Source organism: Macaca mulatta, chromosome 19, assembly GCF_049350105.2.
Source record: "Macaca mulatta isolate MMU2019108-1 chromosome 19, T2T-MMU8v2.0, whole genome shotgun sequence".
In the NCBI taxonomy this organism is placed as follows: domain Eukaryota; kingdom Metazoa; phylum Chordata; class Mammalia; order Primates; family Cercopithecidae; genus Macaca; species Macaca mulatta.
The window spans coordinates 64,808,793-64,830,165 of NC_133424.1; the positions used below are offsets into that span (position 1 = coordinate 64,808,793).

A 21,373-nucleotide genomic window follows, 5' to 3' on the forward strand; every position below is an offset into this window, starting at 1 on the left:
AGGCGCCCGCCATCTCGCCCGGCTAGTTTTTTGTATTTTTTTAGTAGAGACGGGGTTTCACCGAGTTAGCCAGGATGGTCTCGATCTCCTGACCTCGTGATCCGCCCGTCTCGGCCTCCCAAAGTGCTGGGATTACAGGCTTGAGCCACCGCGCCCGGCCGGGAAGCGTTTTGTGAAGGAAAGTTTCGCGACATGAGGTGGCTGCACAATACTGCAGAAAGACCGGGGACGGGACCGGCGTCAGGGCGACTTTAAACTCAAAAGGAAGCCACTCACGGACTCTCAGCCGGACGTCTCAATTTGCTCTGGGTTTAGAAAGAGGGGTTGAAATTTCCAGGTCTGTGGGGACCCCATGTCCCCGGTAAAGCAGCACCAGAGAACTGGGAAGCGCACAGACAGCCGCGCAACCTTCAGTACACGCTATCTGCTTCCGGGTCTGAGCCAATCAGAAAAGGACAGAAGCCAGGCCTGGGCGGGACACCCAGGAGGTGGGCGGGGCCTCGGTGAGGCCGGGAACAGACTCGAAGAGGTGGACTGGGTCTGAGCGAGGCAGGGGCGGGGCGCCCAGGACAGGTGACCTGGCGCGAGGGACAAGAGTCCTGGACTGTGAGGGGTCTGCGGGGGCGGGAAGGAGGGGGAGCTTCCCTCCCTCTCGCTCTGGGCGCCTCTGTTTTCCGGGTTTTGGAGGCAAAACCCGCCAGTGAGGCTGAAGCAGCTCAGCAGTCAGGGAAATAGTACCTCTCTGAGAAGTCGACGTGGGGCGGTAATTGGACACGGGAAAGTTCCTTGCTAATGAAATTAATTTTAGCAATTTAATTCCAAAGCCTCGATGTTGTCTAGGGCAGAAATGCAAACTAGAATGCGAAATGCAAAGCCCTGCCTGAGCGAAACCTACAACTTCATGCTGACGGCCCACAGAACAAGAGAGAAATCCTCTCCCTTTCAATTCTCCATTCACTGGAGTGGGAGAGTCCACCCTGTGCTCAGCTCCTGAGACTTCCCTAGGGCCACCGCCTGGGGTGCAAAGGGGAGGGCTCAGGTCAGGGAGGAGTGAGGTCACCACCTGCTGCTTAAACGCAGCAGGGATGCAGGCAGGGTGGCGGGAGTCTGGGGTCCCAGCTCCTCAGGAAGCAGGAGCAGGAGGATCGCGGAGCCCGGAGGTCCAGGCCAACCTGGGTGACAAAGTAAGACCCTCTACCCCAGAGCTCCCTCCTCCATGTCAATAAGAAAAAGAGTAATTAAAAAAAAAAAAAAAAAAGGCACTGACATTTAAACAGTGCATATAAATTGCCCAAGTGTTCCTTACATTTGTTATTTCATGCTGCACTTAAAATGAGTTATTCTTATCATGGAAAAGAGTCAAACTCTGTAAAATATCTTTAGAGATTTATTCTGAGCTAAATATGAATGACCATCAGGAGGTCCTGAGAACGTGTGTCCAAGGTAATGGGGAACAGCTTGTTCTTAGGCTGTTTAGGGAGGCATTAGACATCAATCAAATACATTCAAGAAATACACTGATGGCTGGGCGCAGTGGCTCATGCCTTTAATTCCAGCACTTTGGGAAGCCGAGGCGGACAGATCACGAGGTCAGGAGATCGAGACCATCCTGGCTAACACAGTGAAACCCTGTCTCTACTAAAAATACAAAAAATTAGCCAGGCATGGTGGCGGGCACCTGTAGTTCCAGCTACCCGGGAGGCTGAGGCTGGAGAATGGTGTGAACCCAGGAGGCATAGCTTGCAATGAGCCGAGATCATGCCACTGCAATTATCTCAAAAATGAATTTCCTGCTGTTCTGCAAGGAGAGACCTCAGACTAAGGACCTTGCCTCACCTATGACATTTGTAAGATTTCTGTCCAGTATAGATTCTCTGATGTCTAATGTGGTGTGAATGTAAAGACTTTGCCACATTGGGCGCGGTGGCTCGTGCCTGTAATCCCAGCACTTTGGGAGGCCAAAGTGGGCAGATCACAAGGTCAAGAGTTGAAAGCAGCCAGGCCAACATGGCGAAACCCTGTCTCTACTAAAAACAAAAATTAGCCAGGCTTAGTGGAACATGCTTGCAGTCCCAGCTACTCGGGAGGCTAGGAAGGAGAATCGTATGAACCTGGGAGGCGGAGGTTGCAGTGAACTGAGATTGTGCCACTGCACCCCAGCCTGGGAGAAAGAGTAAGACTTCATCTCAAAAAGAAAAAAAAGAAAAAAAAAGACTTTGCCACAATTATCACAGTTGTAAGGTTTCTCTCCTGTATGAATTCTCTTGTTTTGCATAAGATGAAGCTTGACTGAACACCTTGCACAATCATGACATCTGTAAGGTTTCTCTCCAGTATGAGTTCGCCAATGAACTACAAGCTATGAACGATGTCTGAAAACTCTGCCACATTTACTACACTTGTAAGATCTCTCTTCATTATGAATTCTCTAATGATTTGCAAATGATAGTAGCATTACTGAGGACTTTGTGAGAATCATTACATTTGTAAAGTTTGCCTATACTGTGGATTGCTTGATGATGAGTAAGTGATGACTGCCCACTAAAGGCTTTGCCACACTCATTGCACTTATAAGGTTTTTCTCCAGTATGAAGTCTATGATGACATACAAAGGATGACATATGACTGAAGGTCTTGCCACACTCATTACACTTGTAAGGTTTCTCCCCATTATGAAGTCTATGATGGTATACAGAGGATGACATATGACTGAAGGTCTTGCCACACTCATTACACTTGTAAGGTTTCTCTCCAGTATGAACTCTCTGATGTTGTGCAAGGTTTGATTGTTGATTAAAAACCTTGCCACATTCATTACACTTGTAAGGTTTCTCTCCAGTATGAATTGCCTTATGAATTACAAGGGATGAATTTCGAGCAAAGGTCTTGCCACACTCATGACAGTTGTAAGGTTTCTCTCCAGTATGAAGTCTACGATGGCCTACAAGGGATGACTTCTGACTGAAGGTCTTGCCACACTCATTACACTTGTAAGGTTTCTCTCCAGTATGAAGTCGATAATGACATGCAAGGTGTGCTTTTTGATTAAAAACCTTACCACATTCATTACATGTGTAAGGTTTCTCTGCAGTATGAACTCTCTGATGTTGTGCAAGGTATGAATCACGCCGGAAAACCTTGCCACATTCATTGCATGTGTAAGGTTTCTCTTCAGTATGAACTCTGTTATGGCGTGAAAGGCATGAATTATGCCTAAAAGCTTTGTCACAAACCTTACATTTGTATGGTTTCTCTCCTGTATGAATTCGCCTATGTGTTTCAAGTTGTGATCTGCAACTGTAAACTTTGTCACATTCTTCACATTTGTAAGGTTTCTCTCCAGTATGACGTCTACGATGGCCTACAAGGGATGATGTCTGACTGAAGGTCTTACCACACTCATTACATTTGTAAGGTTTCTCTCCAGTATGAAGTCTATGATGGCGTGTAAGAGATGACTTGTGACCGAAGGTCTTGCAACACTCATTACACTTGTAAGGTTTTTCTCCAGTATGGACTCTATGGTGCCATGCAAGGTATTGCTTTTGATGAAAGACTTTGCCACATACATCACATTTATGTTGTTTCTCTCCTGAATGGGTTATGTGATGTCTCCTTAAATGTGAGCTATAATTAAAGGCTTTGCCACACTCATTACATCGGAAAGGTTTTTCTCTCATGTGTACTTCCTGTATTTGTGTGAATAATGAAGAATGGAGAAAATTCTTCCCATACCTATTAGAAATATGGGTTTTAAGCCTACTGGAAATTCTTTGGGATGTTGAAACCAAGGAAGCATTGTTGATAGACTTCTCTACTTGATTATCAATTTTCCCTACAGTCTGAAATACGTGCAGTTCAGGCAGATGTGAATGAAAGCTTGATCCAAGCTGATCTTTAATAGGCTTGTTTCCAGCATGTCTTTGATTATGTCGGTCTGTACTACCTGTCAACTTTTTGATTTTTGTCATGGGTGCTTCATGGACCTTTCTTTTAATTTCTTGCCACTGAAACTCAAAGTCATGAATATCTTTCTTGATTTCTGGGAAGCAAAAATCTCCAATGTGATGACTTTCATGTCTTTCCAACATCCCAGTGTGTAACACTTCTGTATTGCCTTGCCCTGTTGATGAGTACTCCATCATGGTTTTAAAAGAGCTGTCTAAAAAATATAAAAACCAATAGGTTTCCAATTAAGTACATATGGTAAATAAAGGTTAATATTGAAATATGTTGATATTACACAAAAAGCAATACTTATTTTAAACTTTCCAAATATGATCTTCAAAGTTTAAGAACACCCTCTCTCTACTAAAAACACAAAAATTAGCCAGGTATGGTGGTGGGTGCCTGTAATCCCAGCTACTCAGGAGGCTGAAGCAGGAGAATTTCTTAAACCTGGGAGGCAGAGGTTGTAGTGAGCAGAGATCACATCATTGCACTCCAGCCTGGGTAACAAGAGCAAAATTCCATGTCAAACAAAAACAGTTCAGTCAAGAGCCTCATATACATGAGGCAGTAAGCCTGAATCATGTCCTCCCTAGGAGGAACTTCTACAGCAGTGACTGCTGCTTAGAGAAGCTGATCATTAGTTTATGTGATGATCACTGTCACAGTACCAGGGAGAGATGCTTCTGTGATGCTCCTTTAAAACCAGAATGAAAGACCAAGCATGGTGGCTCAGGTCTGTAATCCCAACACTTGGCTGGAGGCTGAGGTGGGCAGATTGCTTGAGACCAGAAATTTGAGACCAGCCTGGTCAACATGGTGATACCCCATCTCTAACAAAAATACAAAAATTCGCAAGGTATCGTGGCTTGCATCTGTAATTCCAGTTAGGTTGGGAGACTGAGGTATGAGAATTGCTTGAATGCAGGAGGTGGAGGTTGTCATGAGCTGAGATCACAACAGTGCACTACAGCCTGAGCAACAGAGGGAGACTCTGTCTCAAAAAAAACAAAACAAAACAAAACCAGAACCACAGCTGGAAACACTTGTCAGTCAGTGTCAGTGTCATGCTTTCAATCTCGTATCCTGGGCCATGCTGACAATTCTGCTCAGGGCTTCCAGGGACATCTCTGCCTAGAGCAGGATGATATTCAATTGTATTAGTCAGAGTGTTAATAAGTGTTCTGGGCCGGGAGCGGTGGTTCAAGCCTGTAATTCCAGCACTTTGGGAGGCCGAGACGGGCGGATCACGAGATCAGGAGATCGAGACCATCCTGGCTAACATGGTGAAACCCCGTCTCTACTAAAAAAATACAAAAAAACTAGCCAGGTGAGGTGGTGGGCGCCTGTAGTTCCAGCTACTCGGGAGGCTGAGGCAGGAGAATGGCATAAACCCAGGAGGCGGAGCTTGCAGTGAGCTGAGATCCGGCCACTGCACTCCAGCCTGGGCGACAGAGCGAGACTCCGTCTCAAAAAAAAAAAAAAAAAACCAGTGTTCTGTTTTTATGTAAAACCACTCCATAGGACAGTCTCTAAGAAGCTACCCATGACAGATAGGAGGGTCATCACTGCAGAAAAGAATGACATGTACATCAAAAGCATGTATCACAAAATCTCAAAAGAGAATACAAAATCAGGAAGAGCCAAGAAAGACAAAGGCAGATTCCTCACGTGTGGAGACACATTTTCCTCACCCACAGACTCCAGGTTCCTGTAGTTCTCCAACATCACTTCCCTGTATAAAGCCCTCTGCGCAGGGTTCAGGCATTTCCACTCCGCCAAAGAGAATTCTATAGCCACATCCCTGAAAGTCAAGTGTCCCTAAAATGAAACACACATTTCCACAAAACATTATGGAGGAGTTATCACCTTCACAGAAAATGAGAAAAGAGAAAATAAGCATTGATTTGATCCAAGACTGTGTTCTGACAAACCCACGCTAAGGTATTTTTGAACAGTTTTTTCTGTACAGTTGTGTTTTATTGTACTTTCCCATTATAGATTTTAAAATCTAACTCACTGTGGAAGTCTCAGTTTTATGGAAAATATAAAAAACACATGTCCGGGATCCTGGCTAACTCAGTGAAACCCCATCTCTACTAAAAATACAAAAAATTAGCCGGGCGTGGTGGCGGGCACCTGTAGTCCCAGCTACTCAGAAGGCTGAGGCAGGAGAATGGCGTGAACCCGGGAGATGGAGCTTGCAGTGAGCCGAGATCATACCACTGCACTCCAGTCTGGGAGACAGGGCAAGACCCCGTCTCAAAAAATATATGTGTGTGTGTGTGTGTGTGTGTGTGTGTGTGTGTCCAGGGTGCGGTGGCTCACACCTGAAATCCCAGCAGTTTCGGAGGCCGAGGTGAGTGGATCAACTGAGCTCAGGAGTTCGAACCACCCAGGGCAACATGGTGAAACCAAGTCTCTACTAAAAATACAAAAAAATTAACTGGGTGTGCTTGTGCACGCCTCTAGTCCCAGCTATTTGGGAGGCTGAGGCAGGAGAATCGCTTGAGCTCCAGAGGTGAAGGTTGCAGTGAGCTGAGATTATGCCACTGTACTTCAGCTTAGACTGCAGAGTGAGACTCCGTCTCAAACAAACAAACAAACAAACAAACAAACAAAATATATATGTATATGGCCAGGCATGGGGGCTCACACCTGTAACCCTGTCACTTTGGGATACCAAGGTAGGTGGATCACTTAAGGTCAGGAGTTTGAGACCAACCTGGGCAACATGATGAAACCCCATAGCTACTAAAAATAGAAAAATTAGCCGGGCGCGGTGGCTCAAGCCTGTAATCCCAGCACTTTGGGAGGCCGAGACGGGCGGATCACTAGGTCAGGAGATCGAGACCATCCTGGCGAACACGGTGAAACCCCGTCTCTACTAAAAAATACAAAAAACTAGCCGGGCGAGGCGGCGGGCGCCTGTAGTCCCAGCTACTCGGGAGGCTGAGGCAGGAGAATGTCGTAAACCCGGGGGGCGGAGCTTGCAGTGAGCTGAGATCCGGCCACTGCACTCCAGCCCGGGCGACAGAGCCAGACTCCGTCTCAAAAAAAAAAAAAAAAAAAAAAAATAGAAAAATTAGCTGGGCATGGTGGGGGAACCGCCTGTAATCCCAGCTATTTGGGAAGCTGGGGCAGGGGAATTGCTTGAACTCTGGAGGCAGACGTTGCAATAAGCTGAGATCATAGCACTGCACTCCAGCCAGGGCAACAGAGTGAGTCTTTCTCAAAATAAAAATATATGTAAATATATACTGCAAATAATGTGTTTTCTACAAAAACCATGGGCTTGGCTGGGCATGGTGGTTCACATCTACAATCCTGACACTTCTGGAGGCTGAGGCGTGTGGATCACGAGGTCAAGAGATTAAGACCATCTAAGCCAACATGCTGAAACCCCGACTCTATTAAAAATACAAAAATTAGCTTGGTGTGGTGGCATGCACCTGTAATCCCAGCTACTCAGGAGGCTGAGGCAGGAGAATCACTTGAACTCGGGAGGCTGAGGTTGCAGTGAGCTGAGATAGTGCCACTTCATACCAGCCTATCGACAGAGTGAGACTCTGTCTCAAAAAAATCATGGACTTCTCCATTAATGCTTTCCAGGACACATTTAAAATCACATCTACACACACTTAAATTAACTTCAGTCCGGACATTATAAGGAAAAACCTGGAGAGGACACATCCATAGCTACTCACCAGGCTGAGGTGGGAGGATTGCTTGAGCCTGGAGAGCAGAGGTTGAAGCGAACCAAGATTGCACCACTGCACTCCAGCCTGGGGGACACAGTCAGACCCTGTCACCCCCACCCCCCAAAAAGTCTGAAGCTCATTGAATTAAGCGACAGCTTCAAGAAATCATGAAAGCAATGCATGAAGAAAATGAGGTCAACCAACATACAGAAATTATGAAGAACTACAGAGAAACTCTCAGGCTAAAAATACAGTAACTAAATGGAAAAACTCAATACATGGGATCCAAATCAGAATTCATTATGTAAATTAAAAATTAGTGAAGAGGGGATGGGTGAGGTGGCTCACACCAGGACTTTGGGAGGCTGAGGAGGGTGGATCACATGAGGTCAGGAGTTCGGAGACCAGCCTGGCCAATATGATAAAACTTTGTCTCCACTAAAAATACAAAGATTAGCAGGGTGTAGTGGTGGGCTTCCCACTGCACTCCAGCCTGGATGACAGAGTGAGACTGTCTCAAAAGAAAATAATAAAATAATTTTTTAAAAAAGGCCAGGCGTGGGCCAGGTGTGGTGGCTCATGCCTATAATCCTAGCACTTTGGGACGCCGAGGCAGGCAGATCACCCAAGGTCAGGAGTTCAAGACCAGCCTGACCAACATGGAGAAACCCCATCTCTACTACAAATACAAAATTAGCTGGGTGTGGTGGTGCATGCCTGTAATCCCAGCTACTTGGGAGGCTAAGGCAGGAGAATCGCTTGAACCTGGGAGGTGGAGGTTGCGGTGAGCCGAGATTGCATCATTGCACTCCAGCCTGGGCAATAAGAGCAAAACTCTGTCTCCAAAAAAAAAAAAAAAAGAAAGAAAGGCCAGGCTTGGTGGCTCATGCCTGTAATCCCAGCACTTTGGGAGGCCGAGGCGGATGGATCACCTGAGGTCAGTAGCTCAAGACCAGTCTGACCAACATAGAGAAACCCTGTCTCTACTAAAAATACAAAATTAGCTGGGCATGGTGGTACATGCCCGTAATCCCAGCTATTCAAAAGGCTAAGGCAGGAGAATTGCTTTAACCATGAAAGTGGATGTTAAAATGAGCCGAGTTTGTGACCTTGTACTCCATCCTCAGCAACCAGAGTGAAACTCCATCTCAAAAAAAAAAAAAAAAAGTAGTGAATAGGAAAAGAAACAACAACAACAAAGAATAAAGAAAAATGAAGGGAGTCTAAACAGACTAACAGGACACCAGCAAGGACACCATCCTAACACATTAGGAAAGTCCCAGGCCAGATTGTGGCTCACGCCTGTAATTCCAGCACTTTGGGAGGCCCAGGTGTGGGAATCACCTGAGGTCAGGCGTTCGAGACTGGCCTGGCCAACATGGTGAAATTTCATCTCTACTGAAAATACAACAATCAGCCAGGTGTGGTGGTGTGCACCTGTAATCTCAGCCACTTGGGAGGCTGAGGTGAGAGAATTGCTTGAATCCAGAAGCAGAGGCTGGAGTGAGGTGAGATCACACCACTGCACTCCAGCCTGGGCAACAGTGTTGGGATTTACTCAAGATAGGGGCAGAAATATTAAAGGGAAATATTAGGGAAAGTTATAGGGAATAGTCACAAACCTTTTGGAAGGCCAAAAGGTTACATAGCTTGTAGTAATTGAACAGGCTGAAGGCAGCCGGCTCTTACCTTACAGCATTAGGTCATAGGGTAAATACTAGGGACAACAGAGGCTTCCCCAGTTGTGTCTGTTTACCCTGCCTCCAGTAACTAACCTTTGAGCCACATGGCACTCTAGGGGGAGGCTGACCAGGGAAATTGTCCCTTAATGGTATTTACTTTAGACCACAGTACCTGGGCTTTAATCATTCATAAAACCACTCTCTTAACCATGTTAATTATCCTCAAGTGTGTTTACTCAAACTTCTGTTGTTAATTCAATGCTACATAAATGCCTGGAGTGTGAGCTGCTCAGGGCCACTGCAGTGACAAACCTCTCTTGGAGTGCAGGCAACTGGGCACCCAGCAGGACTGGCAAAGCAGAGTGTCTGTCTGTGTGTCGGTGTACGTTTCACTCATCCGTCTGGACCAGGGACTGTGGGCAGACCCCTGCAGCTAATGCCCTGTTGTGAGGAGCAATACCTCAGTTGGTGCCCCGTGTGAGGAAAGTCAGGGATCTGCAGAAACAGACCCCCAGCAGTTCAAGCCCCTCCTGAGGCAACCTGCAAAGGAAGGGTGAGGACCGCCCTCAAGAGGAAAGCTGTGATGGAAGCGTGAGGAACGCGACCCCCGAAAACGAAGGCAAAGAAGGACCATGTGGTCAAGTCAGTGAGTAATCAGTAAGTCACTGGTGCCCACTCTAGGTTACCACGTTCTGGGGAAAGTTGGAAACAGCATATAAAAGCGTTAAGACAGTTGCTTAAGGCTAGTGGTCGGGAAACACAGCAGAACTAGCCAAACAGAATTATCTGTGTGTCAGTGTATGTTTTATTCATACATGGTTTAGGTCAGGGTCGGCACGCAGACCCCCGCAGCTAATGCTGTCTTGTGAGGAGCAATACCTCAACAGAGCAAGACTCCATCTCAAAAAAAAAAAAAAAAAAAGAGTACCAGAAGTCACAGAAGTGAGTGAGAGGAACAAAGGAATAGAAAAGCTTGTTGCAAGGCATAATGGCCAAAAATTTCTAATTTCAGAAGGCAAAAGAAACAAATTCAATACCTTAAGAATATCCAACTAGGATAAATCTAAGAGACCTACAACAGACAACATCATAATAAAACTGTCAAAATTCAGAGATAGAGAATCCTAACAACAGCCAAAAGAAGAGCTAACTGTCACTGTCAAGAGGGAGCCCCTGTAATATTATCAAGATAGTTCTCGGTTGGGCGGGCGGTGGCTCACGCCTCTAATCCCACTACTTTGGGAGGCTGAGGCGGGCAGATTATGAGGTCAGGAGTTTGAGACCAGTCTGGCCAACATAGTGAAACCCATCTCTACTAAAAATACAAAAAATTAGCCAGGTGTGGTGGTGTGCGACTGTAATCCCAGCTACTCGGGAGGCTGAGGCAGGAGAATTGAGGTGGTAAGATCATGGTGGTAAGAATCATAGTGATAAGACCACAGTAGTAAGCTTTGCTTAATGTGTGGGAAATTTCCCATGTTCTTAGTCAGAGAGGGCACCTCTGCAGCTGGGGGCAGGGATGGAATCTTCCCACATCTAAAAGAGGAAATGACAACTCCAAGAAGAAGCAATCGGCTTTTCTTTTCTTTTTTTCTTTTTGAGACGGAGTCTTGCTCTGTCACCCAGGCTGGAGTGCTGTGGTGCAATCTCCGCTCACTACAAGCTCTGGTTCCCGGGTTCACACCATTCTCCTTCCTCAGCCTCCCAAGAAGCTGGGATGACAGGCGCCGCCACCACGCCCGGCTAATTTTTTTGTATTTTTAGTAGAGACGGGGTTTCAGCATGTTAGCCAGGGTGGTCTCGATCTCCTGACCTCGTGATCCACTCGCCTTAGCCTCCCAAAGTGCTGGGATTACAGGCATGAGCCACCGCGCCTGGCCTGCAATCAGCTTTTCAATACCCCAACTTGTAGGAAAGCTCCAGATGTCTGCAGTGAAGTCACCATGCCCACAGGCAGCCAGTGTGGTATTCTTGGTAACAGTGAAAAACTGTCAAGGAGATTATGTGAAGTCAGGAGTTTGAGGCCAGCCTGGACAGCATGGTGACATCCTGTCTCTATTAAAAATACAAAATTAGCCCAATGTGATGGTGGACGCCTGTAATCCCAGCTACTTGGGAGGCTGAGGCCTGAGAATCTCTTGAACCTGGGAGGTGGAGGTTACAGTGAGCCCAGAGTGCTCCAGTGAACTCCAGCCTGGGCAATAAAGGGAGACGGAATTTAAGATGAGAGGGACTGAGAAAAGGCATGGGTGAGTGCGAGCAAACGTGTGAGGCAGGACGCTTCAGACTCACAGAAGACTGGCTACCACAACACCTGGCATTTCAGAAAGGAAAGAGGCAGCGGAATCCACCGAGGAATATCACTCACCTGAGGAAGAGCCATCCCTGGATCCTTTTCTTTGCTCTTCTTGGTGGCTTCCTCATGTAACATGAGTCTTTGGAAATTAATCCTGTGTGAGAAAAAAAATATGATATTTAATTTTTTTTTTTGAGATGGAGTCCAGCTCTGTCACCATGATGGGGTTCAGTGACATGATCTCATCTCACTGCAATCTCCGCCTCCCCAGTTCAAGAGATTCTCCTGCCTCAGTGTCCCGACTAGCTGGGATTCCAGCCATGTGCCACCACACACAGCTAATTTTGTGTTGGCCAGGATAGTCTCGATCTCCTGACCTCGATATCTGCCCACCCCAGCCTCCTGAAGAGCTGGGATTACAGGGGTGAACCACTGCACCCCCCTCACCTCCCTGTGGATCACAGGCCGATCTCAGATCTCAACATGGAGGAAAGTGCCCTGACGTTCAATACGTTCAATACAATAGACACAGATGAGAATCACCAGTGCCATTGTAAGTATTAGTGAGCATGAGTCCCATCCTATGATAATAGCAATCTTTGACAGAACAGCATAAAAGATGTATTTGCAGAATGCCTGAGAACCCCAATGTAAAGTCAGGGTTGAGCTCCACTCAGAGGGCGCCAGCCCAGCACAGCCCCACCTTCTGGCTCTGCTCTCCCCTTGGGGACTTGTTCCCACCAGGATCCAGTGAACAGCGAAGGAGCAAAAAGAATCACACAGAACAGGCAACATGGACCAGAGGTGGGGGTGAAGGTGGGGCTGCCATGTCAAATGGGGGGTTGGGGAGATCACAAAGGTTTCCATAGAGAAAGTGATGTCAGAACAAAGACTTAGGGAAGAAAGGCTGCTTGTCACTTGCAGCTGATGGGACAGAGAATCCTAGGCAGAGGGACAGCACAGGTGAAGGCCCTGAGACAGGAGCAACCTCAGCCCCAGAAAAAGGAAAGAGGCCTGCGTGGCTGGAGCAGAGGGAGCCAGGAAGACGCATGCAGGAGGTGAGGTCAGAGGGGTCCTGGGAGCACAGATCTATAGGGATGAGGTCTTGAAATATTTTTCTCCCACACTTCAAAAGAATTTTGGAAATGATGTATTTTCTCACTCCTTTCATGTATACACGCAACTTTCTCTTTACGTTATAAATTACAACATTTACAAATAACGGAATTCATTTCCCATATTTAAAATACATGCTGTCAAGTTTGGCTAAGTCCCTGGAAGTACACAGTCACCCTCATCTGAGATGTACAGGACTGCAGGGGAATGTGTTTGGGGGTTTAGGAAATCACCTACGGAAATGTGAATGTGGAGACGCCTGTTTGATGTCCCAGCAGAGAGCTGAGGAGACAACGGGACACAGGATTGTAGAGCTCAGGGGAGAGGGCCTGCAGGGGACATGGAGTTGTGTAGGTGGGTTAAAGTTGTGAAATGACATGGTATAGAAGGGCAGTGGGTGTGGACAGAGACAAGGAGAGGTTCAAGATGATTTGAGTCTAATTCCCTGTTTTTTCCATTCTGGTACTTGTGTTTTTTACATTTTTGGAGAACAGTAATTTATTTAAAATTCATATTACACCTGAGCATTACCCTGTCCTATAGAAAAAGCCACAAACTATTTGGTCAATCATTTCAGGGGCCAGTGTCACTCTGACTGAGCTTTTCTGGTCTTATTTGTCACCCGTATATTACAGGTGCAGTCACTGAGGTTCAGAGCAGGAGACATTTCACCAAGTTATCCTGAGAAGCTCTGAGTTGAGTGGGAAGGAGGTGTGGCTCATTCCCATGTGATGGCCTGGAAGGGTTAACAGACTGGCATTGGTTTTTTTCTCTAGGAATTTGCAGGATGGGCTGGGTGTGGTGACTCACCCCTGTAATCCCAGCACTTTGGGAGGCTGACATGGGTAGATCATATGAGCCCAGGAGTTTGAGACCAACCTGGGCAACACAGTGAAACCCTGTCTCTAAGAAAAGTACAAAAAATAGCCAGGTATGGTGGTGTGCATCTGTGGTCCCAGCTATTTGGGAGGCTGACTGGGGTGAATCTTTGGCCTCCCAAGTAACTGGGATTACAGGGGTGAGCCACCACGCCCAGTCCAACATTTACATTATAGCATCTTGACTTGACCCTCGGCTCCTCAGCTGCCTTGTGACTGTGTGTGTGTGAGACTGTGTGTGTGTGTGACACTGTGTGTGTGTGTGTGTGTGTGTGCTCACGTGCTGTGACAGGCAAGGAAAAGCCAGTAGAGAGTCATCGCCACTGGCCTGGCAGGAGGAGGTGGCCCTCAGGTTGCGGTTCACTGTGCTGTTTGCACTCTGATCCTTGGAAGAATCTTTCCTGAAGTCATGGAGCCTCCAGCTCCTCCAGAACAGAACTAGTTGTGTAGGGGTGTGTCCTTCATGCCCTTCAGCACCCTGATCTTCTCCCCACTCTTCCTGAAGGGAACCCAGGACCCTGCCTCTGAGCACATCACCTGCTGGTGGCAAAGCCCCTGCCCATAATGGCCAAACTGGGCCCTGGTGATGCGCAGAGCACGGAAGACTCGGGAGCTGGAGTGAGGCGGTGACACAGACGGCAAAAATGGGAATGCCTCGGGATTGGCTGAGGACACAAGGTCTGGTCTGTAGGGCTTTTCTGACCTCAGTGAGGCCTTCTCCTCTTATTTTGACTGAAATAAATAGCCACAGGAAGTTCAGATCAATTAGAGTAGAAATTTCCAGATGAAATGTGGGACCATCCTCACATTTGCCCCAGCCCCTCAGTCTTCCCTGAGGATGCCTCAGCCTCTAAACCACAACCCTAGAGTAGATGCTGCAGTTGTCCTGTGGCCAAGATGGGAAATGTGTATCCTTCAAGTAAGGGAGACCCAACACACAAAGTAATCCACGCAGAAGGGTGTTTCTGGGCGGGCACAGTGACTCCCGTCTGTAATCCCAGCACACTGGGAGACCAAGGCAGGTGGATCACCTGAGGTCATGAGTTTGAGATTATCTAGGCAAATATGGTGAAACCCCATCTCTACTAAAAATACAAAAATTACGCTGGGTGCAGGGGCTCATGCCTGTAATCCTAGCACTCTGGGAGGCTGAGGCTGGTGGATCACTTGAGGTCAGGAGTTCGAGACCAGCCTGGCCAACATCGTGAAACCACGTCTCTACTAAAAACATAAAAAGTAGCCTGGCTTGGTGGGCATCTGAAATCCTAGCTACTCGGGAGTCTGAGGCAGGAGAATTGCTTGAACTCGGGTGGTGGAGGTTGTAGCGAGCCAAGATCACACCACTACACTCCAGCCTGGGTGACAGAGTAAGACTCAGAAATAAAATATAATAAAATACAAATACAAATACAAAAATTAACCGGGTGTGGTGGCACACACCTGTAATCCCAGTTACTTGGGAGGCTGAGGCACAAGGATCGCTTGAAGCTGGGAGACAGAGGTTGCAGTGAGCCAAGATCACGACACTGCACTCACAGTTTGGACAATAAAGTGAGAGTCTGTCTTAAAAAAAAAAAAAAGCACTTCTGATATGATTCATGCAGAGATAATAAAACCTGGGTAACGTGATAGAGACTGATGGGCAGAGGGAACTTCAGAAGGTAGTGGGAGGGCATGGGAGACAGCTCTGAGCCTAGACCTGAAGGAGGAGAAAGGGACAATGCGGTGATCATTTAGGGACATAGGGTAAGAGCAGGGACAATGACCTGAGACAGAAAAGGTTTTGGTGTTTGAGGAAATTAAAAAAACTGTGACTGGGGCAGACGGAGTCGGGAGAGGAGGGCAAGCTCCCAGGAGGAGGCTGGACACTGGCAGGGGCCCTGGACACAGGGCTGTGGAGCCACAGTGAGGAGTTGGGCTTTTGTCCTGGGGAACACGGGAAGCTGGTGGAGGGTTCCCTGCCAGAGACTGACACGACCTGCTTTAGATTTCGCTGTGATATCCTCATACAGAGAAAGGCCCCGAAGATGCTCTCTGTGTCTGAGCCTACACTTCTGTTTCTTCCATTCTTCTGCTTTTCTTCATTTTTAGGGTACTGCATCCCATTTAAAATTCTAGTTACAACTGGGCACTCCCCTCTCCCAGATGAAAAGCCACGCCCAGGCACACACTCTATTTTGCCAATCATTTCAGGGGTCAGCGTCGCTCAGGTTGAGCTTTTCTGGTCTAGCCCCTCATCGCCAAGTTGCAGGGAGGCTCACTGGGGCTCAGAGCAGGGACATATTCACCAAGTTACCCTGAGAAGGTCTGAGATGAGTGAGAAGGTGTGCCTGAATTCTTACATGGGGCCTGGAAGGACTAACGGGAAGGGTTGGTCTTTATCACCCTATCCTTGAAAATTAGAGAAGCATCTTTCACATGCCTGGGCTAAAGAAACTTCTTTTACAAGGTTCTGATGCCATTAATTCCTGACATTTAATTCTTCCTTTAAAAAGATCACAGTAACAGCCGGGCGCGGTGGCTCACGCCTGTAATCCCAGCACTTTGGGAGGCCGAGGCGGGTGGATCACGAGGTCAGGAGATCGAGACCATCCTGGCTAACATGGTGAAACCCCGTCTCTACTAAAAAATACAAAAAACTAGCCGGGCGTGGTGGCGGGCGCCTGTAGTCCCACCTACTCGGAGGCTGAGGCAGGAGAATGGTGTAAACCCGGGAGGCGGAGCTTGCAGTGAGCCGAGATCACGCCCCTGCACTCCAGCCTGGGTGACACAGCGAGACTCCGTCTCAAAAAATAAATAAATAAATAAAAATCACAGTAACATCCATAAAATGCAGAAGTGTGAACATATAGCTATTGACCTTGAAAACAGTGAAAGAAGGTCAGCTGTAGAACTAAGACATAAGCAAATTGTTTTAATCAAGAATATGTGGGTGATCAGGCACGGTGGCTCACGCCTGTAATCCCAGCATTTTGGGAGGTCGAGGTGGGTGGATCGCCTGAGGTCAGGATTTTGACACCAGCCTGGTAAACATGGTGAAACCTCGTTTCTACTAAAAATACAAAAAATGAGCCAGGCATGGTGGCAGCCAACTGTAATCCCAGCTACTCGGGAGGCTGAAGCAGGAGAATCACTTGAACCCCGGAGGCAAAAGTTGCAGCAAGCTGAGATGGCAGCATCGCACTTCCAGCCTGGGGAACAAGAGTGAAACTGTCCAAAAAAAAAAATACAGGAGTGCTTCTGGAACAGCATTCCATGCCAATCTGACCCATCTGTCAACATTTGTCCAAATGCACTAGATGGCCTTGAGGGAAACATGTACTTAATAGCTTACAACTCAAGATTTTAACAATGACATTAAGGAAAGAAAACTGAAAAATAGACTAACTGGTTAAACTACACTTTCATGTTTTGGTAAGAGGTCCCCGACGTCTTTACCGGGTACACACTGAAACAATCAAACCTTCTGTATGAGGTACCAAAGGTTTCCAATAAATAATAAAATCTAGAAAGCATGCAGACCTCGATCTGAACCAGATGCAACTAATTTCAAACCGAAACTATTTTTAAATTGTTTTTTTTAAAAAAAGCTAACAAACTCTGAGGTCAATGGGAACATAACTGAAATATACACATGTACAGAAAGGAATGATGTGAGTTGGTTATAGGATGCCACAAAGGCATCTTTCAGAAGTGATTATGTATTAAAAAGATATTCTTTTTTTTTTTTTTTTTTTTTTTTTTGGAGACGGAGTCTCGCTCTGTCGCCCAGGCTGGAGTGCAGTGGCCGGATCTCAGCTCACTGCAAGCTCCGCCTCCCGGGTCTACGCCATTCTCCTGCCTCAGCCTTCCCGAGTAGCTGGGACTACAGGCGCCCGCCACCTCGCCCGGCTAGTTTTTTGTATTTTTTAGTAGAGACGGGGTTTCACTGTGTTAGCCAGGATGGTCTCGATCTCCTGACCTCGTGATCCGCCCGTCTCGGCCTCCCAAAGTGCTGGGATTACAGGCTTGAGCCACCGCGCCCGGCCAGATATTCTTAAAACTAAGATTTTTCTCACACTCCAACTGCAAAAATATCTATATATTTAAAAAATGAGGAACTAGAAAGAAAAACAAAAGGAAATCTATGACTCCATGAGAACAAAAGCACTTTTGATGTCCCTTTTGTTTTTTATTTTATTTTTTTGTCTGTTTTTCTGAGATGGAGCCTCACTCTGCCGCCCAGGCTGCAGTGCAGTGGCATGATTTCAGCTCACTACAACCTCTACCTCCCAGGTTCAAGCGATTCTGTACCTCATCCTCCCGAGCAGCTGGAACTATAGGTGCATGCTACCATGCTGAGCTAAGTTTTGTATTTTTCATAGACATGGGATTTCACCATGTTGGCCAGGCTGCTCTTGAACTCCTGACCTTAGGTGATTCCCTCACCTCAGTCTCCCAAAGTGCTGGGATTACAGGCATGAGATATCACACCTGGCTTTGATGTCCATTTTAGAATGTACTATGGGTTGGGTGCAGTGGCTCACACCTGTAATCCCAGCACTTTGGGAGGCAGAGGTTATCAGATCACCTGAGGTCAGGAGTTTGAGACCAGCCTGTCTAACATAGAGAAACCCTGTCTCTACTAAAAATACAAAATTGGCCCGGGGTGACGGCGCATGCCTGTAATCCCAGTTACTCAGGAGGCTAAGGCAGGAGTATCGCTTGAACCCAGGAAGCAGAGGTTGCAGTAAGCTGAGATCGCAACATTGCCGTCCAGCCTGAGCAACAGGAGTAAAACTCCAACTCAAAAAAAAAAAAAAAAAATACTATGTAGGCCAGGCACGGTGCCTCAACCCTGTAATCCCAGTACTTTGGGAGGCCAAAGCAGGAGGATCCTTTGAGCCCAGGATTTTGAGACCAGCCTGGGAAACATAGTGAAATTCCATTTTTTGTTTGTTTGTTTGTTTTTTTAAATACAAAACTAGCCGGGCTTGGTGGCTAATGCCTGTGGTCCCAACTACTCAGGAGGCTGAGGTAGGAGGATTGCTTGACCCCAGGAGGCCAAGGCTGTAGTTAGAGGAGATCATGCCACTGCACTCTAGCCTGGGTGATAGAGCCAGACCCTGTCTCAAAATATTAATTAATTAAAAGTATTTTGTAATAATAGAAAGTGATTTTTGTCCTACTTCACTGCCCCACGTCCTACCCCACCCTGGGAAAAGGGAAGAGAGTGACTCACAACTCAGTAAGTCGCTGCCCTCTGGCTGAATAGGGATTCCAAGTGGAAGCTCAGCTCTGATGCCAAGATTTACAGAATGTACATGTCTTACAGATAGAAGTTTTAAAATTCTCAATCTCATTTTTATAATTTAAACAAGTTTTAAGTTCTTAGATTATATACACAGAAGTCAGCATGTCACAACTAATCATATACAATAAACTCACCTACTCATCTGATCCCAAAGTCCCCCCGCCACTTCTTTTCTTTTGAGACAGGGTCTCACTCTGTTGATCAGGCTGCAGTGCAGTGGCATGATTTTGGCTCACTGCAGCCTGGACCTCCTGAGCTCGTGATTCTCCTCCCTCAGTCTCCAGAGTAGTTGGGATTACAGGTGTGCACCATCATGCCCAATTAAGTTCTTTTTTTGGCAGTGATAAGGGTCTCACTATGTTGTCCAGGCTGGTCTAGAACTCCTGGACTCAAGCAATCCCCCTGCCTCAGTCTTCTAAAGTTCTGGGATTACAGGCATGAACCACCGCACCCAGCCTCTCTTTCTTCATTACTTTGCTTCCTTCCCTAATTCTGTACATATCTCTCATTCTCCCCTTCTCTCTCTAGCTCCTGTTTTATTTTTCCCCAGGATTCTGCTCTTCATTTTGTACCCCTCTCCTCTCCTGCTGTTTATCGCCTTCTTCCCTCTATTCCTTCTCTTCCACCTCTTCTGCTCCATCCTTGCAACTTATTTAACGTCTTGTTGCTCTTTTCCCCAATCTTTTGATCATCTTGTATCTCCATATGAGATAGAAATTTAAATATAATAAGTACTGCATTTATTCACTCCAATAAAAGTAAAAGCGAAGGCCCATAATATGGCAAGGCAAGGGTTAAAAATAAAAAGAAAAGAATAAGTTTTCCTCTGCAAGCTCAGGTTAAGGACGGTTACAGGATAACACTGTCCGAATAACCAAGTCTAAACGAATGGGCTCCAGACACCCCCACATTCCAGAGCAAGGTTGAAGAAAAAAAAAGAGTGAAAAATTATTTTACTGTTACTCTTTTTCCAGGCTTCTTAAGCATTATGATGTTTTACAAATGTATTTAGCCAGTTCTTGTTTTTCTTTTGATGCAGCTGCAAGGTCACTGGCTATGCAAGATCACAAGATATGCTATCAATTACATGGCCTGTCACTGTATAATTCATTGCTTTTGTAAGGCCACTTGTAAAAACTCCACTCTGTCTTTGTTCAATACTCAGCTTTTTGGATATGAATCCACTGAGCCGGTGTGTACCTAAAATAAACAATTCTGTGTCTCTCATATTGGTCTCTCCGTTCTTCACTTTACCGCAACACATATATTTCCACCTCTTTTCCCATCTCTGCGCCTCCTCTGCTCTCCCTGTTACATTCCCTCTTCCCTGTTATACCCTCATCCCCACTCTCTAGAACTCCAGATCCCCGGGTGTCCTCCCTGCTGTGGTTCTCCCTCTGTTCTTTTTGCCACCAGCACCACTCTGCTCTGTCTGCCCTGGCTCCAAATGCCTCCTCTTCTCCCTCACTCTGATGAGCCTCCCTCTTTGCTGCCCTCCTCCCTACCTTGCTGTCCTTCATCTCTCTGTACATCTAGCTTTTCTCTACGTTTCTCCAGTTGCTTTTCTCCTCCTGCTTTCTTATCTTTTTTATTTTCACTTTTGCTGTCTCTTCGCAAATCCCTCACCATCCTCTACTTTGCCATCTGTTATGGGTCTTTCACATTCTGCTTTTCTGTCTCAGGTTTTCTACTGCTCTCTCAGTCCCTCTCTCTGTCTCCTGATCCCTTTGGCCCACACAATCGCAGGAGGGTTTGGAGTAAGACACCTGCATCCTGGAGGAGCGCATTTTCCAGGAGCTGGAACTGAGCAGGCAAGAACAGCCCGTGTCACAGGACAGGCCCCGGGCAGCTCCCCAACGCGGGTTCAGGAGAAGCGGTGACTGCGGAGGAGAGACCTGGGGAACAGCAGGGCCCGGCACGAGGAGGGAGGTTGGGGGAGACGGTGCCTGACAAGGGTGGGATCTGCAGGATCCCAGGACAAGACAGAGGACGCAGCCTCCCCGGGACGGGGGCCGCGGCGCTATGCTTCAGGGGCCGACAAGGGCAAGGTTGGGAGGCGTCCAAGGCGGGAATCCACGTCGCGGGTGAGGACTTTAAAAAGCGCGGGGCGGGAGGAGTCTGAAAATGGTTTTGAGCAAAACAAACAAACAAACACACACAAAACAAACAAACAAAAAACTACCCGATAGAAAATGTATACATTGCCCTACAGCAGAAAGACTGTGGATGGGACCAGCCTCAGGGCGACTTTAGACCCAAAAGGAAGCGACTTCCGGACTCTCACGGGGATGTCTCAATTTGCTCTGGGTGAAGATGGGCGAGAATTTCCAGATCTATGGGGACCCTAGGTCCCAGGGACAGAAGCGCTGAGGACCTGGGAAACGCAGACTTAATACAAAACAGCGAAACTCACCGCCGCGGTGTGACCGTCACTCCACGCGATCCGCTTCCAGGTTTGC

The 21,373-nt window shown here is 47.0% G+C and overlaps 1 protein-coding gene, 2 long non-coding RNA genes and 1 pseudogene across 7 annotated transcripts in view; 1 reads left to right on the forward strand and 3 right to left on the reverse strand.

Moving 5' to 3' along the window:
- Positions 1 to 422, reverse strand: part of LOC106994845 (uncharacterized) — a 17,852-nt pseudogene extending 17,430 nt beyond the window's left edge. Inside the window, exon 1 of the transcript XR_013410238.1 lies at positions 277 to 422. The product of XR_013410238.1 is annotated as an uncharacterized LOC106994845 (transcript). The remainder of the gene's footprint in view (positions 1 to 276) is intronic.
- LOC144337304 (uncharacterized) overlaps positions 1 to 5,179 on the forward strand; it is a 7,441-nt gene extending 2,262 nt beyond the window's left edge. The window contains exon 2 of the long non-coding RNA XR_013410277.1: positions 167 to 5,179. This is a non-coding gene — a long non-coding RNA (uncharacterized LOC144337304). The remainder of the gene's footprint in view (positions 1 to 166) is intronic.
- On the reverse strand, positions 2,229 to 21,373 carry LOC720251 (uncharacterized). Of its 4 annotated transcripts, none has more exons than XM_077981407.1 (5): positions 21,328 to 21,373; positions 11,700 to 11,781; positions 5,643 to 5,769; positions 3,241 to 4,162; positions 2,229 to 3,156 (listed from the first exon to the last, which is right to left on the reverse strand). In XM_077981407.1, the coding sequence occupies exons 2-5, from the start codon at positions 11,760 to 11,762 to the stop codon at positions 2,418 to 2,420; spliced, it is 1,851 nt and encodes a 616-aa protein (XP_077837533.1). In that variant the 5' UTR covers positions 11,763 to 11,781; positions 21,328 to 21,373; the 3' UTR covers positions 2,229 to 2,417. The 4 variants fall into 4 exon arrangements, with proteins under 4 accessions (XP_077837533.1, XP_077837536.1, XP_028695220.2 ...); XM_077981410.1 differs by adding an exon at positions 4,258 to 4,448 and having other exon boundaries at positions 2,372 to 4,162; XM_028839387.2 differs by having other exon boundaries at positions 2,372 to 4,162.
- LOC144337323 (uncharacterized) lies at positions 9,218 to 11,689 on the reverse strand. The gene is made up of 2 exons (XR_013410297.1): positions 11,444 to 11,689; positions 9,218 to 11,074 (listed from the first exon to the last, which is right to left on the reverse strand). It is a non-coding gene; the product is annotated as an uncharacterized LOC144337323 (long non-coding RNA).